General features: G+C 42.0%; 1 protein-coding gene across 6 annotated transcripts in view; it reads right to left on the bottom strand.

Annotated features, from left to right (window-relative positions):
• Positions 1-15,595, bottom strand: part of PPP4R3B (protein phosphatase 4 regulatory subunit 3B) — a 66,593-nt gene extending 50,998 nt beyond the window's left edge. For 3 of the 6 annotated variants that reach the window (XM_064277036.1, XM_023557203.2, XM_064277038.1), the window contains exons 1-3: positions 15,370-15,595; positions 13,940-13,995; positions 2,862-2,960 (exon numbers count right to left, since the gene is read on the bottom strand). In XM_064277036.1, the coding sequence (XP_064133106.1) occupies positions 2,862-2,960; positions 13,940-13,995; positions 15,370-15,511 (297 nt within the window). In that variant the 5' untranslated portion in view covers positions 15,512-15,595. Of the gene's footprint in view, positions 1-2,861; positions 2,961-4,940; positions 5,220-13,939; positions 13,996-15,369 lie in introns of those variants that run through there. The other 3 variants (XM_003417595.3, XM_064277039.1, XM_023557204.2) reach the window with 2 other exon arrangements.
• Positions 15,596-18,703: the final 3,108 nt, after the last annotated feature.

The raw sequence follows: 18,703 nt of genomic DNA, 5'->3' as shown, positions 1-18,703 counted from the left end.
GGAAATTTTAAAAGCACTATATCCTTCAATAAGCTTTTATTATTTTCAAAGACCAGTTTTCTTCCATTTCACAAATGAATGCATGATCTAAGCAGGGCTTCAAACCAGTCAGTCGTGGCTCATGGAAACATAAAGAGCATATGCATTGCATAGCAACCAAATCTCTTGCACAACAGCTTTTGACCCCAGTAGGAAACAAGAGCAGTACCCCGCTCACAGGTGGCAGCTGACGCACATTTAAAGTGGCGCAGTAGGCTGACACCTTCAAGTGGGGCACCGCTGCCTGTTTCCTATACCACCTATGTCAAAAGCTGACGCGTTTGCTGCCAGTGTTTCTGCCGGCCATGACCGAACCATCTTGAACTGGCTTGAAGCCTGGATCTAAGTTCACTGAATCAAGACCCAAACAAGAGGTACTTGCTGAGTGTACGTCGTATGTTTAAGTCTACAAGACAGATCAACTTTTAAGTCTCAAATCTCACTTTACATAAAACTCTGCACATAAAATTTAACCTCAATCCTTGTGGAGCACATGGGACCAAAAGGTTAAAAATTAGGACCTTCTATTACTGTACATGGAAACCCTGGTGGCGTAGTGGTTAAGGGCTACACCTGCTAACCAAAAGGTCAGCAGTTCAAATCTACCAGACGCTCCTTGGAAACTCTATAGGGCAGTTCTACTCTGTACAATAGGGTCGCTATGAGTCAAAATTGACTCAACAACCATGGGTTTGGTTTTTTTTTAATTACTGTACATACATGTAAAAACAGGCAAAAAAAATTAACAAAACAATTTTGATTCTTTTCTACGTCTTGCATGAATTAAGGCAAAATCATATTTACAAGTTAGTGCTTTCAACTGAGTGTCAAGTGGAATTCTTTTATTTAATAATGTAAATAACGCTAAAGCAATACATGATACACAGTAGTCATATACGAGTTAGGAAAGAAAAGACCATCAAAACAATGAATAACTTAAAATACCAAGATTTTAAAAATGTATTATGAAAAAAAATCTTAATACTCCCAGTTAAGAAGTTTAGTGATCTAGGACCTACACGTCACGTAAGTCTTACAGGGGAAGGGAAGGTTCACGCAGTACTTCTTGAGCCCCTTTATTACACTGTGTGGCACTGGTACTGGGAGGTTCAAGGGGAAATAAAACGATTGTGGTCAGTTCCATAAAACTATCTCAAGAACCTTCAGTGGTAGGACTTGCTACACGGAAAAGCTGATGTACGCAGATATTGAAGTAAAGATGACAGCAGCCCAGACAAAACTATTATAATAAAGAACTGCACTAGGCGGCCACTGATCTCCCATTTATAGAAAACAGCAGTTAAAATGAACGTCATGAATTTAAAATCTCAGTTACCAACTGCCACAGCCAAAAGGAGCCTAATGGGGTGCCCTAAACAAAAAAAAGGGCGCTGAGGAAATCTGAGTAAAGCACGTGTTACAAATTGAATTGTTTCCCCCTCTAGGCTTGTGATCAGAACCCCATCTGGGAATGGACAGTCTTTGTTATGTTAATGACACAAGACAGACTAATGTGTGTCTAGAGTCATGTTTTTTTTTGGAGATATAAAAGAGATTAAACAAGTGAGCAAAGCAGAGATGGGGGAAGAGAGATGCCAAGCCATGTGAGGACTGTCCAGAAGCAGAGGTTCAGAAGAGACAAGGACCTTCCTCCAGAGCCAACAGAGAAAGCATCCCCCTAGAGCCAGCACCCTGAATTTGGACTTCTAGCCTCCTGAACTGTGAGAAAATAAATTTCTGTTTGTTATAGCCACCCATTTGTGGTATTTCTGGTTACAGAAGCACTAGATGACTAAGACAACATGACTTTAGTTAAAAATGTCGATAATACTAAGAACGTAAAGAGCAAACAAATATCAGTTCATTAGTTGTGACAGCTGTATGATACTAATGTAAGATGTTAACAGTAGGAAAAACTGGGTGCAAGGCTGGAAGCAGGATGGGGGTGTATGGGAACTCCCTCTCTACCATCTGCTCAAATTTTCTGTAAATCTAAAAGTGTTCTTAAATAATTTATTAAAAAAAAAAAAAAACCTGAGATTTACTACAGATCCTATATCTTGCTATGCTTGAAACTTCCCACAAGCTGAAGTCATGAGTACTTTTGATCATTAGTGCATGCATGACACACAGTATTCATAAACATTAGGCAAACAGATGACCACATATTTAAAAAACAAAAAAATCTAAAAGCCTTATTGTTAGCTGCTGTCAAGTCAGCCCGACTTATGGTGACCCCAGAGTGAGGTGCCGCTCAGTCCTGTGTCATCCCCATGCGTGACTGCAGATAAGACCGTTGTGCTCCACAGGGTTTTCACTGGCTGATCTTTGGAGTCAGATCACCTGGCCTGTCTTCCCAGCCCATCTTAGTCCGGAAGCTCCGTGAAAGCTGTTCAGCATGATAGCAGCACGCAGTCCTCACGGACAGATGGGTGGTGGCTGCACAGGGGGTGCACTGGCCAGGACTCAAACCTGGCTCATCCACATGGAAGGCGGGAATTCTACCACTAAGCCACCACGGCCCCGCTAAAACCCTTAAAAACTATTTAATCTTTTGGTTTGTTTAAAGATCTTGCCACTTCACAGGGTATTGGTATTAATTATACATATATGCTATCAAAATCTAAAGTCTAAGTTTTGTTTTCTTTTTTAATTTTAACTAAAAGAATTTGCTATCAAATATAAATTTCCAGGTTGAGCTAAAAATTCTCATATTAAAACACTATCTGTCCATGTTCTAATACTTAATACATCTTTGAAGGAAAAGAAAAAGAAATTCAATGCATATAAACACAGGTTACATATTTTTAAAAGAAACTTACCTGACAGATTTTTTCCCAAATCTCATCACAGCCAGCTTTCTCCTGAAAACTTAGAGCCAGGTCATAGTTCTCAGCTTCTGACCAAACAATTAATGTGTCCTGTTTAAAAACAAAGGTTTCTACATCATCACAGAGGAAATAACTGTAAAGCGTAAATAAATATCAAGAAGACAGGAAACAGCACAGCAATGACAAACGTGCTCTAATTATAATTATAGTCACAATCAATTGTAAAACTGTATTTTGTTACCCTTTGAAACTCTGGCAACATATTGACAATATTTAGCTTTGGTACTAAAAATGACATTGAGTTATCTTCTAAAGCCAGAAAAATATTAAGACAGAAATTAGCAGCCTCTGGCTTAGGTTATCAAGACGTCAAATACAAAGGTTAGCCAGCCACTCCCGGCCAAAACTGTAATGTGGACATTTCTCAACCCTCTACTTCCTGTTGTTTCCAGAAAGTCAGCTGTTCCATTCACTGGCCACCTACATGTTATCCTTCCCTGTTAGCTGGCTGTCAACTGGTTCTAACTAAGCTACTAGCTGAAAATATCGTAAGGTTTAACACTTCCTATTTCTGCCCCCACCCCTTTTTCTTTAAAAATCTGAAAAGCCGTCAGAATTTTAAGGAAAGCAAAACATGGTGAAATGAAGTACTTGTTCTTCCTACACATACTACCAGCACCGCCCTGTTCAACGGTTTAGGGTGTAGAAAAAGTAAAGAGCACAAGGTTCAGGTAACTTCTCTCCCAGGACGACCTCAATGATATCCCTACCAGATGGTCAGCTATGCTTTGAGGAAAAGGGTGTCAACCCTTGTAATAAAAATTAAGCTTCGAACTTAAACAGTACACATCACACAAATGTTTAAGCACTAAAATCACTATGCAATACTCTAAAGAAATGGACAATCTTTTTTTCAGGATACATAATAATTGAAGTTTAATATGGCTAAAACTCTTTTAAACAATGTACATGAATTGAGTTTACACCCTAATTACAAAAAACATACATTCCATAAAAAACTTATATTTAATAGTAGCTCATCAAAAAAAAAATTTTTTTTTTCATCTAATACTTATGACCTGATTTTCAGAAATATAAAAGTGAGCCCCAGATTAATAAGGAAAATCTTCAAAATTCAAAACATTTTAGCACTCTTTAGTTCTAACCAATAAATGAAAAATCCCCTTGAATTACTCGAGGCCTCAGGTTCAAGCTTTCTATTTGCCGTGTAATCAGGTAGCAACAGCCAGCAAGGTTTTCCACTTTCTGGCTGACTATACTTCTTGGAAGGGAAACATGCCACCAGAGCTATCATTCCAAAATGTTATCAGGTCACCCCTTTGCTTCAAAACATTCAGTGGTTCCCCACATCTACAAAACAGGTTCTCAAACCCTTTTACTAACATCAGTAAAACCCTTTCTACAGACAAAATTTTAACAGCCTCCTACTCTGGTTAAAGCCCCGGGGCACCCACTCGGGCTCCCTGTATCCCCCCACCCCAAGTCCCCGAATCATCTTCTTAGAGCCCCCCTCAAAACAGCTTCCTCAACAGTGGTCTCCAAAACTTTTTTAAAAAGAATATAATTTATTTTTTGTTGTTGAGAATATACACAGCAGAATTTAACTTCTTTGACTGTACACCTCCGTTATATACCGGGAATATTAGTACAGCAATACCACAGGCCACAGAGGTGCAGTGGTTAAAGCGCTGGGCTGCTAACCCAAAGGTTACTGGTTTGAACCCACCAGCCGCTCTGTGGGAGAAAGATATGGCAGTCTGCTTCCGTAAGCTTACAGCCTTGGAAACCCTATGGGGCAGTTCTACTCTGTCCTATAGGCTCATTATGAGTTGGAACTGACTCGATGGCAGCGGGTTTGTTTTTCTGGTTTCATAGTAATACTGTACACTAAAATATAAATAAAAGACCATATTAATATAAGCAGTATTTTTAAACGTTTAAACTGTAATGGCTCCATACTATCATAAATTGGCATCCCAAGACCCGATATATGCTTAGGGCACGGTATGCCACACGTGACAGTGGGCACAAATTCTTATTTAAAATCACCTGAATTTTCTTGGTGGGGCAACTTCTTGTCAGATCTGTATCACTGTTTCTGTTTTATCACAGGTCAACAGATGGCTTACACCAGGGGTAAATGTCAGTTTCACCATTTTCTTGTTTAGTTGTTGTTGGTATCTGTCGATGAGTCAGCTCTGACTCACGGTGACCTTATGTGTAGCCACTGCCGTCAAGTCGGTTGACTCATAGCAGCCCTACAGAACAGAACAGAACTATCCCATAGGGTTTGAGTCTGTTGTGGCGGATATTGTGTTAATCCATCTCACTGAGGGTTTCCTTCATTTTTGTTGGCCTCTACTTTACCAAACATGAAGTCCTTTTCCAGTCATTGGTCTTTGCTGATGACGTGTCCAAAGTAAGCAGGCTGAAGTCTCTAACATCTGTTAGTAATTGGAAAACGGAATGTACGAAGTTGTTCATTTGCACATTACTGCTTTCAATCCTTTTTAAGGCACTTGTTTGTTTTATTAGGGTTAGGTCAGTTTATAAAGTTACCTGCACACATCAAAAAAAAAACAAAACCAAACCCAGTGCTGTCAAGTCGATTCTGACTCATAGCAACCCTATAGGACAGAGTAGAGCTGCCCTATTGAGTTTCCAAGCACCGCCTGGCGGATTCGAACTGCCGACCCTTTGGTTAGCAGCTGTAGCACTAAGCCCACTATGCCACCAGGGTTTCCACCTGCACACATAGGCTACCCGTAACTCACAACGGGTAAGTGACACTTTTCTCTCAGAATACCATGCGTATTCTTGGATTTTGACCATCTGACTTACCATACTTAAGTATTAGCAAAATGCAATTTCATTCTTTTGATAAAATACACAGATAAAAGGTTTCTTCTCAAACCCCAATGCTTCATATCATTTATTTCAATTCGTAGATCACTGGTACTACAGAACGAAATCCAAAACTTTTATCCAGTTGTCCAAGGTCCTTTCCATTTTGGTTCCAATCCACCTTCTGAGAAGGTCCAGGTAAGTACTGAAGTCTGAATTAAGGTCGCTGAGCCCCGCTATTCATCACCATTTTCTTTGGTTCTTTCCTTCCTTTCTATAACCTAAACTCTTTTTCCTGAGCTTGCAAAAATCCAAGAAACTACATGCGATCTATATTCAAAACCTTTCTCCAACGGAGAGATGACGCTGAGAGAAGGTTAAAAATACAGATTTCTATACCTTTTCCCTGGGGATGAGTCTGGGGTGATACCCAAGAATTCTTATTTTAATAAGGGTTCTGAGTAATTCTTCTGATAACCCAAATTTGAGAAACTGACCCAAGTGCACCACTAGGTTAAAAGGGCTAGGATAGTGTTGTGAGAGTAGACCTTTCAGCTCTACGTACCTATTCCAAATGGGTGACGATTTCCATCCCGTTCTCCCCACCCCAACCCCATACGTAGCCTATTGCCTCGGTAATAAAATACCCAGAAGCACTCCTTAGAGCTATTTAACCCAAGGGTCAAAGTAAAGACTCCTATGGGAGAGAACACACAACTGGCACAATGTTTAAAACAGAATAAAGTGTCAAATGGCAGGGTCCTATATGACCAAAAAGCCTAGTTAGAGCAAAGGTGAATTTTTCACAAAAAAGTCTGTTTTCAATCACCGTACTTTGTGATACTATATTTTTTGCTCATCTGTGCGTGGTACTTTCACCTCTTTGGGCCATTATGAACACCTCTGTTAAACTCAGCAAAGCCCATGGGTCTTCTGCTGCTAACCAAAACATTTAATCACCACTGTGTCCCCGTGGAAATAAGATCTAAAATGAGCTTACATGAACAAAGAAGTCAGTTCTCTTTGGTCTGGTTCTTTAAAACAGTAAGGAAGGAGATTCTGCCTAAGCCCAGGATGGGAGTAAGACATGGGCTGGGGAAGCTTGGCAACTTTTTAGGCTTTATCAAATCAGGTTTCACCATGTAGGTTTATTATAACAAACAGTTGTTTTCAAACATTATATACGTATTTCTTCCACAGCTGAATACTGTTTAAATCAGCTCTTAATTCATAGTCTAAACGATACCTTAAAACTTGGTGCATAATGCCTTTTTTGGGGGGGAAAGGGTCCACAGTTTTTAAACCATATTCACAGAGGTATCTGTGACACATTAAAAGGGCCTCATAAATTAACAGATTATCTGTTTCATTTTCCCCTATTGTACTGATTCACTTTATTAACATAAATAACACTCAGTGTCACGAAGAATTTGAGAGCCTATTTGCCAGGCTAACTCTGTCTCTGCTCCCTACCTTCAGCACCGACAAAGCTGAAGTTTCTCAAAGGAACACTTACTTCAAAAGAGGGCGGGCCAAAGGCGAAGTACTGACATACTGACAGAATTCAATTTGCAGACTCATAATCAATTAAAAAGTCTGAAAATTAGTAAGGTTTACTAGACACATAATGCGGCACGTAACCCTTCAGTACCTCCTCCCTTGACCTGAACTCTTTTTGGAGTGGATTTTAAAGACAGTAAAGTACAACTTGGGAGTCTCTGGGTTGTGCAAATGATTAACATGCGCGGCTGCTAACAGAAACGCTGGTAGTTTGAGTCCACCCGGAAGCACCTTGGAAGAACGGCCTGGTGATATAAAAAAAACAGCCACTTGAAAACCCTATGAAGCCGGGTCCTGCTCTGACACACACGGGGTTGCCAGGAGTCAGAATCAACTTGATGGCCATTGGTGCTTTTAGAGTATAACTTAAAGTCTAAGACAGACTTATTGTGACAAGGCTCACGAATAGCAGTAATACTTTAGCCTTCCCAAAATCTGATGTAGTTTGATATAATGGGAATAACCCTCGGCTAACATTAGGACCTTAATGCTACTTACAGTTCCAATGCCCACTATTTCTTTGACATTGTGCGTGTTATTTAACCTCTTTGATCTTCCCTCCCCATTAAAAAATGAGAAAATCATATCTACATTAGTATTCCTTTAAGGTTATGAACACAAGATAATGATCTTATCAAGCTTATTACATGTTGGGTACTGTGCTAAGCAATTAACTCACAGCTATCTTATGGGGTAGGTACGACCCCCGTTAAAAAGACAAGGCTCAGAGAGAAAATCTGGTCAATATCACACAGCTAGAAATAACGGGATTAAAAAACTAAGACTATCACTCTAAAACCCACACTCTTCATACTACGCCACTTATGAGATAACATGAACAAACTTTAAAAGCTTGCCAAGTTTTAACCACTTGCTTCCCAAGCTTCTCTCCCGAGGCATCGTATTTATCAAAGCGTTTGTCTGGATTTCTAAAAGAGCTCTCCCATCCAATCTCCAGATACTGCTCATTGGTGGCGCGGTGGCTAAGTGCTATGGCTGCAATCCAAAGGGTCGGCAGTTCAAATCCGCCAGGCAGTCCTTGGAAACTCTATGGGGGCAGCTCTACTCTGCCCTATCTCTTTGGTACCCGTTCCAAACCACCACCCAGGATGTCTCTCTACCTTCCACCCTGCCTAAGCTTTCCAACCTCATCACTCACTTCCTCTATCCACACACCTGAGTTAGAGATCAAAGTGCAGAGCAGACTCGACTCATTACAAAACCACCCTGTCATTTCAACACTCTAATCAAATGAGAGAATACTTTCTCTCTTGCACACTCAGTCCATTCCCTGCAGGCTTTGTTTTCACCAACTTTATTGTATTATTTTCGGGCTTTCTTTTCATCAACTTTATTGTATAATTTTGCCAAGTTAAGAGACAGACACAAGCACTTCTATCTACTTTCATCTCAGTGACATTCTTTTAACCAAAGCCTAGAATGTTCTCAATCTTTCTCTGGGAGGATATGAAACAAACAGCCATTTGCTGACTAACCGGCCCTCCTTTCCTTACCGAAATTCTGTTCTCTGTTGGTTTGGAAGACAACACGTTTTCCTGATTCTCTGTTCTACTTGTTTGTTCTTCCTCTATAATGGATCTTTCTTCTTTCTGATTACCAACACCTAATCCATCAGCATGTCCTGAAAATTCTATCTTCAACACACACCTCAATTTCATCCACCTCTTTCCACCTCCACGACCATCACCTTAATCCAATCTGACATCTTCTCTGCTTTAGACTTCGCAGCCATCTCCCTGGTCTTCCTACTTCTTTTATTGCTCCTCTCCAATTCCACACACCGCTGTTACCAAGTACTCTGAATCACGTTATTCCACTGCTGAAAACCCTTCAAAGCTTTCAAATAAACTTTAAAAATCCAAACTAAAGGCAACAATCAACTCATTAGCAGCACTCAACCAGGTAATACTGGATGAATGAATAAATGTGAACATTCAACAAGACTGTTGTAAGCTCTTTTTTCAATTTATATCTATTCCGTTAAAGGAGTTCCCTTCTTGTAGCTAAAAATAGCACTTGGTGATTCTCAGCATCTCCTGTCCCAAACTTTTACCCAGCTAGCTCTAGCACCAGATGTTCATTGTAAGATCTTTCTGTTTATCTTGCTATCAGATTAAAGTCTACATGAAAAAAGCAAGGCACAAAACAGTACAGTATACTACCAGAAATGCCAGTCAAAGGGAGGACAGATTCGTGATTGTGAGCGTATTTGTTTACACAGGCATAAAACCTGAGAAGATATATTTGCAACTGGTAACATGAGTGGCCTCTAGCAAAGGAAACTGCCTGGGGTGAGGAGGAGACTTCATCAAATACCTTTCGATTTTTGACTATGTGAACGACTTTTTAAAAATATACAAATAGTTGTTTTTTGTTGTTCTTGTAAACACACACGCCTCAGACCAAATGACCATGGCAAACTTTCTTTCCTTCTCAATTTCCCAGTCCCAGTTTCTAGAAAAAACTGTTATTTTCCTGGCCCCAAGACTTAAAAACACTACCAGTAACGTTTGATTTGGAGCCCCGGTGGCACAGTGGATAAGAGTTTGGATGCTAAAGAAAGGGTCGGCAGTTCGAGTACACCAGCTGCTCCTTGGTGGGCCTTAACAAGTTTATGGGCTCCTTTAAGGTGATTACATCTTCTCCTCACTAACTACACCACGGTTTCCTCTGCCCTACAAGGTCACTGCGAGTCGGAACTGACTTCACGGCAACGGGTCTGGCTTTAACCTTTGATTCCTTTTCTTCCACATTTAATTATTCACCAGATCTTCCAGTACTTTCTTGGAAATACACTAAAGCTTTGTTCCTTCTTTCCAATTCCATTTACCACACTGCAATAGACTTTTTCTTGTATCTGAATTACCGTCAAAGTTCCTAAAGAGTCTCCACAGACACACCAATTCGTTATTCATTTGTTATCAAAGTGACTATCACTTTCATCATGTTAGGACCCTACTGGAGAACCTACAATGGCTCTTTTGTTTAGCAAACCAAGCTCTCAAATAAGAAACCTCTGCTGCAAAAAAGGCTTAATGCCTTTTGTACTAGTAGGTATACTGTTTCCTTCCCTGTCCTAATTCCTCCAAGAAACCCCACCAAGGAGAGTGAAAACTTCTTAATGATTCCAACCCAAATCACTCTCCCTTTTCTAATTTCCTACTGACCAGTCTGAAATACAAATATTTAGATTTTGTGCTGGCATATAACTACTCTCTAATGAAGGTCACGGAAACTGGTGGCGTAGTAGTTAAGAGCTACTGCTGCTAACTAAAAGGTCGACAGTTCAAACCCACCAGGTGCTCTCTGGAAACTCTATGGGGCAGTTCTACCCTGTCCTATAGTGTCGCTGTGAGTTGCAACTGACTCACTGGCAGTGGGTGGTGGTGGTAAAATGAAGGTCAAGAAACTTAAACCTTTCTGTGCCTTGTCTCATCTGTGAAATGCTTTCACAGACTTTTGGTGAAAATGGGTAAAACACAACTTTTCTGCTATTCTATTTTTTTTATTATCATTCTGTAAATGTATCATCTGTTATGCCTTTTAATAGAATGGGGGAGGGTGACTTCCCTGCCCTTTTTTCCTAACCCCAACTGCACAAAATCCTGTTTAAGTATAAAGGGCACATATCCCTATGACTGCTTCTGATTTCGTCAGGATCAGCAGGATTGATTTTAAATAACTTAAAATGCTGACACGTATCAAGCAATATGTTTCATACTGCATTGTATAATCATTCTTGGCTCTTCCCAGCGTGTTTATTTAAACACTTCACAAGTTTATTGGCTCCTCTAGGGTAAGCGCATCTTCTTCCCATTAACTACCTCGGTTTGTGCAGAGTAAGCAAGAAAGTGACGTGGGTCAGCGATGACCTATTCAGTCGTCTGACATTTAACTCAACTCATTCTAACTTATTTGGGGCCCACAAATCAGTACTTCTCTCTTCAAAAAAGAGGTATTTTGGAACCCACTATTCAGCACTCATTTTAAAACTGTTAATGTTAAAAAAAGTTAAGTATTCTCCCCTGAACTTATTAAGTGTATTTTAACACAGTACAATATCCTATAAATTACAAATTCCTCACTTACTTGCTCAAGTTTTTTTTTTTTTAAAAAAAATCACTAATGAACAATATACTTCATGTAAATTTTGGCAATGAACAGTTTTCTATTCTTATTTACTGGATAAGTTAAATGACATTTAGAAAAAATAATTCTAATGAACCTAGAAAAATATTACTGTATCTGGAAACCCCAATTTGTGTAACTTGATAAAGAGTAAAATTGAACAAAATTATGGTAAAAATATGAAAAACTGGATCCATTACAAAGAAACAATGTTTAACATAACCCCTGAATGACTCTGATTTCTACTAGAAAAGTGCATTAAATCTGAACAAAAATAAAGAAAAAAGGGACCATTCATACAGATTTTTCTTCTTAGATACAAAGCTTTTCCATAGGTTTTTTTTTTTTTTTGCCAAAGAGTTCTCCTATATACTTTGACGTTATTTAGTAAAAATATTTCAATTAAAAAAAAAAAACCTTAGCAGATTATTTAAATGTGGTTAGTTACAGAACACATTTTACGAATAGTATAAAAAAATTTATTGTTTTTAACAAAGCATGTTTTTTCTCCAATACTTTATATGTTTAGTGTATTCAAAAACACTTTTATCTAGAACTAACTTCCTGACTGAGTAACACTACACATAAAACTACATCCTACAATTAAAAAAATAAAGCTTCACTGTGCTGGGAAACAACTATCTTACATGTTAACTTCCACAATAATGTGACTTTTCCAATACTAACAACAGCTAAAGGACCTTGTACCCAATCTGAGAAGAATCCATATAATAACTAATTTGTAGGGAATTGTTACGACTAAGTCCCATTTAAAAACCAAATCCCTGAGAATCTTACATTCATGCAAATTGGGGGGAAAATGTCTGAACAATCACAAAATATTAGCACTTCTTAACAAGCGGACAGAAAGCCAAAAGTGGCTATGTGCTAAAATTCTGTGCAAAGACAGAGTAACTATCTGCCTGGCCAACTTAGAAATTAAATTTACTTAAACATCTGCCTTAAAACGTTTAAGGTATAGGAAACATCTCCAGGGGTTCAATTCAGGACAAATGTTTAATATGATTCTCTATTAAAAAAATAAACAGCATTTTATAAGCAGAGAAAAAAGCTATCAATTGAATATAGAAAATTTAAAAATATTTCAAAAACCGATTAGAATGCGATGCATACACACAACAACTGTTTAACAGCAATCACCGTGCTATCAATGAGCTGTACGACAGACAACAGTTCATTCCTCCGACTGTGAAGTAGGTGGCTCTGGGCATCCACATTTTCCTTAACAGACCTTGAAGATGGTAGGCATTCCTGTCGCAAATGTAACACTAAAATTTCTCATTCCTTCAAAAATCTCTGCCACATTCACTTTACACATGACGCATGCAAAAAAAAAAAAAAACAAACCTGGAAATATCTTCAATGTCTAACAACAGGTGTATATCATACATCAGAAAACTATACAGTGGTTAAAGGAACAAACAAAAAAAAAACTAGATCTACATCATTAACATGAATAAACTTCTAAAATAACAGGGAGTGAGATACACAAGTTGCACAATACACAAAAGGGTCTGAAACCAATTGTATCAAGTTTTAAAACACACAACACTACATGTTGCTTAAGGATACATACATATGCAGAAGAGGTATAAAAGCACGTACAGAGGTAATACATCAGTTTCAGAATAGTGGTTACCTTTGGCGAGGGTGGGGAGTAGATGGAACGGGTACAAAGGGGGCTTTAACTCTATCCATAATGTTCAAGGTTACAAAAAGATTTGAAATAAATACGGTATAATGGTAACGTGTTCAGTCTGGTGGTGTTACACAAACACCCATTATACTGTCTTCTATACTTCTCAATTTCAAAGTATTTGATCACAAACACGAAAACATTCACAGACTAAAAAAAAGGTTGAATCATTGCTTCCATTTTCAGATTAAATAAGTAGGCATGCTAAAACACAACAAACACAAGTTTTGTTTTCCCAAAAAGGACAATAAATGTTAACAGATAATGTTACATAATCAGCAGCGTACACTTTCGTAAAAAATCCATTGATTTTTTTATATTAAAAATACACAAAAATTAAAGAACAGGATTTAAATGCTTCTACTTCACTCTATTTGAGTCAAAGGATGTAATTTCACACCACAAACAGGCTTTCCTTGCTTTAAAGGTACCCCTTTGAATTTTCTTTTATTCCATTTCCTTTAAATGTCATTCAGAACAACAGGGTTACAGTACAGGGTGTAGAAGAAACCTGACTAACTGTAGTCGAAACTAATGAATACATTGTATTCTAACATAAACCAGTGGCTTGGTTCAAACATGATAATAAACTTCAGCCAGCACAAAAACTTTCCTTTTTCAATCGGAAACTTTTAAGGTGCAAGGGAAACACACATGTTCTGTAACTCTTTATCAAACATGTTTTCTGTTTTATCAGGAAAGCTTTCCCATCTTTGTCAGATTAATACTCCTTGATGACAGATGAAGCCTTTCAAATTAAAGATAAACAACTACTTGCCTGTTGTTTCTGATACGCAGTGTTTGGATTTATCTTTGATTCCAAGAGTAGTGATCCTGAAAAGTAAAAAATAAATTTCAGTAAATAAAAAATAAGAACTCATTTTAAAAATACACACACACACACACACCCTTTTCTCGCCTCTTCATTTCATCCAGCTAGACATATTTTGAAGTATGTCTTTTTTTTTTTTTTATTTATGGGATACACAAGACGTATTCCAATTTGTATTTTTCTATCCAGATCCAGGCTTCGTTTTTAATTTAGAATATAATCCTTATCCCCTTACACCCTTAAAAAAATATCCATCTAAGACGAACATGGAACCAAGAAAATGAGGAAACTAGATAACTATTAAAGTTTTATTGAAAGGAAAATGTTAAGACCTAAATGACCACTTGAAGCCAAACTCTTTTAATCATAAGTTTTTATTGCATTTCCAGTTTAACAAATAAAACAAATTACAAAGTACCACGACAGGGATCTCAGTACTTGATTCACAAATTACAGTAATACATTTATCCTTTTTTTAAGAACAAAAACAAGGACACCTTTAGAAATAAACACCCATGACTACTTAAATAATAAGTGCAAGCGTACCAAGCCTGCCAAGAATAAATCTAAGTTTGTTATTTTTCTATTATCTGCAAGTTATCAGTTGCTCAAATAGAGCAGAGCTCAGATTACCCCGTAAAAGGTGCTTTAAATACAGCGCTCCACTTTATAATTTTAAAACAGTTCACCGACGACTGGTACAATAAATCGATGAATAGGAATTTACAAGCCACTCAGGTATCCTAGACCGTTTAAGGTGTAAAGGATCCCCTTTCTCACGGCACCCTCCACAAAGGCAGCCTGGAGGGACCCAGGCTGGAAACGTCTGTGCTTGCTGAGTGCGTGTATCGTGGCAACAGTCTGCGGCCACCACGGGCAAAGATGCGTTCTGGTTTTCCCCAGCACCTGTCGACTGTGGCAACAGGGGCCCGCTGGTAAAATCCGGTTAAAAAAAAAAAAGAACACGGGAAAGAAAAGTTTAACTAGACCTTTCGTACCTGACATATAATCAGTAAGAAAACAGAACATAAAGAGAGTCTCCGGGGCGAGGAGATCTCTCGTTACCTTGTCTTTGGGTACTTCCCTTCTCTCCCACAACTCTTCCCTCTTATTAAGGGGGGGACCGCAGAGGAAGGAGGGGAAACCCCAACGTCTGACGGGCAGGGGACCGGCGTCCGGCAGGGGGTCGTTTCACCGGACAGAAGCACAGAGGCCAAGCCAGCGCGACGTCCCGAGGTGGGCTAACAGGGACCGGCCCGAGGCCCCGGGCTGCGCCCCGCCTGGAGGCGCTCTGCCCGGCCTGGAGGCTCCGCGCCCCGCCTGGAGGCGCTCTGCCCCGCCTGGAGGCTCCGAGCCCCGCCATCCGGGAGCCTTACCGTCGGACTCGGCGCGAACCAGCAGCGACATCCCCTTGAGCTCCTCCACGTAGGTGGAGGAGACGTGCCCGGTGCCTCGGTCGTCCCATTGCCGGTCCTCGTTCAGGGTGTACACCTTCACTCGCCGCCGCGTATCCGACATGGTGGCGGCAGCCCCCGCCGCTCCGGCCGCCGCCTCCTCGCTCGCCTCGTCCGCGTCCCTCACGCCCGAGAGACGGGAGCGGCGGCGGCGGCAGCGGCGGCGGCGGCTCCGGAGAGGCCCGACCTCACCATGGCTCCCGGGGTTCAGCCGCGGGAAGCGGTGACAACGGCCACCGAGACCCCTCCGCCTGGAGTCCCCGCTGCCTCTCGCTTCACCCCCGCACACGCCCACCCTCCCCGCCCTTTGCCCCCAGAGCTCGCTCGCTGTCCCGCCGCCGCCGCCGCCGCCGCCGCGGTCACCACTACACGCCCGCCATCTTGTAACCCGATTCTCTCTGCCTTTCTCTTCCTCCTCCAGCAGCCTCGTACGGGCTGTCCTCGCAGGGGCTACGGCGGCCGACGCGTCCAACGCGCGGAGCGTCCGCGTCTGCACGCGCTCGCCGGGCCGGCGGTGCTCGGCGCTCTCGCGAGGCGGGATTCGGGACAGAGGTGGGCGGGCCTAAGCGGGACTTCCTCTTCTCCTGGCCCCGCCTGCGGGCCCGAAATCTCGGCTAGCGCGCGGTTCTCGCGATGCCCGCGCCCCGGCAGGCTCCGCGAGATTCCGCAGGGGGAAGAAGATGGCCGCCGGCTGCTGGCTGCCCGCGGGCTGCTGGTCGTCCGCCCGTCGGGAGGAAGCTGAGCAAACTTGGGAGGCACTCAGCCTTGGACGGGACTACCGGGAGCAAAAGGGAAGGGGAGGTGCTCAGACTGCTTAATGGACGCTCACTCTGTCAGCCTGAGCGAGGAAAAAAAGAGAAACCTTTCTAGGAAGACAAAGGAACTTTGGCCCCTCGAAGCCGAGCCGAAAAGCAGTCCCGTCGCTTACAGGGGCTGCTGCAGTTACGCGCGCGCTCGGGGCGCTGAGGGTCCCGCCAGGGCGCCTCCCCGCTTGGCTTTGAGCAGCCGGCCGCTGAGGAGCACCGCCCGCGTCGCGCAGGCGACCGTGCTCCTCCCGCGCTGGCAGCCTCGGGCGGGCCCTGAGTCCCCGCCCGGGGCGGGGAGGTGGCGGGGTGCCGCCGTCCTGACACCCCCAGGCCGTCCTTTGGTCTTTCCGGGCAGCTGGCGCCTGGGCTGCGGGATCCTCCGCGCTGAGCGAGCGCGGCGGAATTCCCGGGGGTCGCGCGCGGGCAGGCTGGCGTGTCGTTCCTGCCTACCCCCGGCTTTGTTTTTTTTTTTTTCTGGGTGGAATCCCTTGATTCGTTGTGTCATAGCCTCCCAGCTGGCGAGGCCGCGGGTTCTTCACCACCCATTGGCCCCAGAGGCGACCCCGGTGGGGTGCACACGGCGACCCTGCAGTGCCTCTCGGGAGTTGTAGTCTCTGCTTGTCGGAACGTGCTTGTGTTTTGGCCAGACTGCTCTGTGGTTTGCACACAACAGGCGCCTGATACACATTCTCACTTCTAAACCTGGATTCATTGCTTTTAAAATTTTTAATCTAAAGGTGATCTCCGTAAAAGTACTTCAATTCAGTAGTTCTAATATGCACACGGAAACCCAGGTGGCAGAGTGGTTAAGAGCTACGGGGCAGTTCTACTGTCTTAGGGTCGCTATGAGTCGGAGCGGACTGGAGGGCGTGGTTTTCTTTTTTTTTAAGTAGGCGCACTGGAGCCCTGGTGGGTACTGGATGAGAGCTTCTGCTGCTAACAAAAAGATGGGCAGTTAGAATCCACCAGTCCCTTCTTGGAAACTCTGTGGGGCGGTTCTACTTTGTCCTATGGGATGGCTAAGAGTTGGAAGCTAGGAGTTGAAATCAACTCCAGGGCAAGATTTGGTCTGTTTTTGGCTTAATATACATAACAAAGGAGCCCTAGTGACGAAGGGGTTAAACTCTAGAATGGAAGTCTGATTGAAAGGTCTGCGGTTGGAACCCACTAGCACTCCACTGACAAAAGACCTGGTGATCTGCTCCCATAAGATTACAGCCTAGGAAACCCTACGGCTCAGTTCTACTCTGTCCTGTAGGGTCACTATGAGTTCGAATTGGCTGGACGACACACAGCATACATAACTGCTATGATGGATGTAGACAAATGTATTTTTAAGCCCAGAGAAAATAACAGTTCTGCCTTGGAAAGGTCAGGAAAAAGCATTACACAAATAAGTTTTGAGCCTGATGTCAGAGGATCTCTGAGTGTGAACTTGGCTAGCGAAGGTGTTTAAGGCAGAGAGAACAGTGTGAACAAACTCACTGTGCTACTGCCCTCGAAGAACTTAGAATTTACAAGAATGAGAAGTCAGAAGTCACTAACCGTACATGTTGAGGTCAATATCCCATAAATAGATCTAACCCTGGAAAAAATTATTAAGTGGCATGAGTTATTTCCTGTATTCATTAAGTCATCTAACAAATATTTATTAAGCACATACTATGTGTCAGACACTGTTGCAAACAATGAATAAAATAGAAAAAGTCCCTTTTCTCTGGGAGCTTACATTCTAGTGTAGGAAAACAATCAAATATATGCCAGGTACTGGTAAATGTTATGACAAAAACAAAGTAGCAGAAGGTTATAGAGAGTGGGTTCGGGAAAGGTGATGCCGTTTATATAGGATGGTCGAGGAAGGCTTTTCTGAGGGAAGCAGTCAGCCATGCATGAACTCAGCAGAAGAGATCCAGGAAGCGGGAATAGCAAGTGCAAAGTCCTTGAGACTGCAGCATGCTTAACGAGTGAGAGGAAATTGCAGGAAGCTGGTGTGATTGGAGTGGAGTGAGAAAGGGGAGAAATGGTAGGAAAGGAAATCAGGAGTGGGAGAGGGGCCGTCATATAGGTCCTTGAAGAACCTTGGAATTTCACTTTGAGTTGTGGATTTACTGGACTTTTTTGAGCTACGGAGAAACAGGACCTTTTAGTCTTTTTTGGTATCTCCCTAAAGTCTGGAGATGCAGAGAAATAAGGGAACACAGAGTTAAACCCCAGGAACTCATCTCTGCCCCTGCTGGATCCTCAGGCACACCTTCGTTCAGGTCACAGGGATTCACAAGTCTAAGTAAGTTTACAGGTAAGCTGTTAAATATATTCTCTACTAACCTGGATGTACCTCAAATATATTTTCATAATGACCTGCAAGCCAGATTAGAATTTAGAATTGGTGGACTTAGAGTTCTAGTCTCCCTCTGGGATAGTTCCCCCCTCCTCGAAATCTTATCCTGCCC

This window comes from Loxodonta africana, chromosome 26, assembly GCF_030014295.1.
Source record: "Loxodonta africana isolate mLoxAfr1 chromosome 26, mLoxAfr1.hap2, whole genome shotgun sequence".
NCBI classification, from domain to species: Eukaryota; Metazoa; Chordata; class Mammalia; order Proboscidea; family Elephantidae; genus Loxodonta; species Loxodonta africana.
This window is presented reverse-complemented; position numbering and strand designations above follow the sequence as displayed.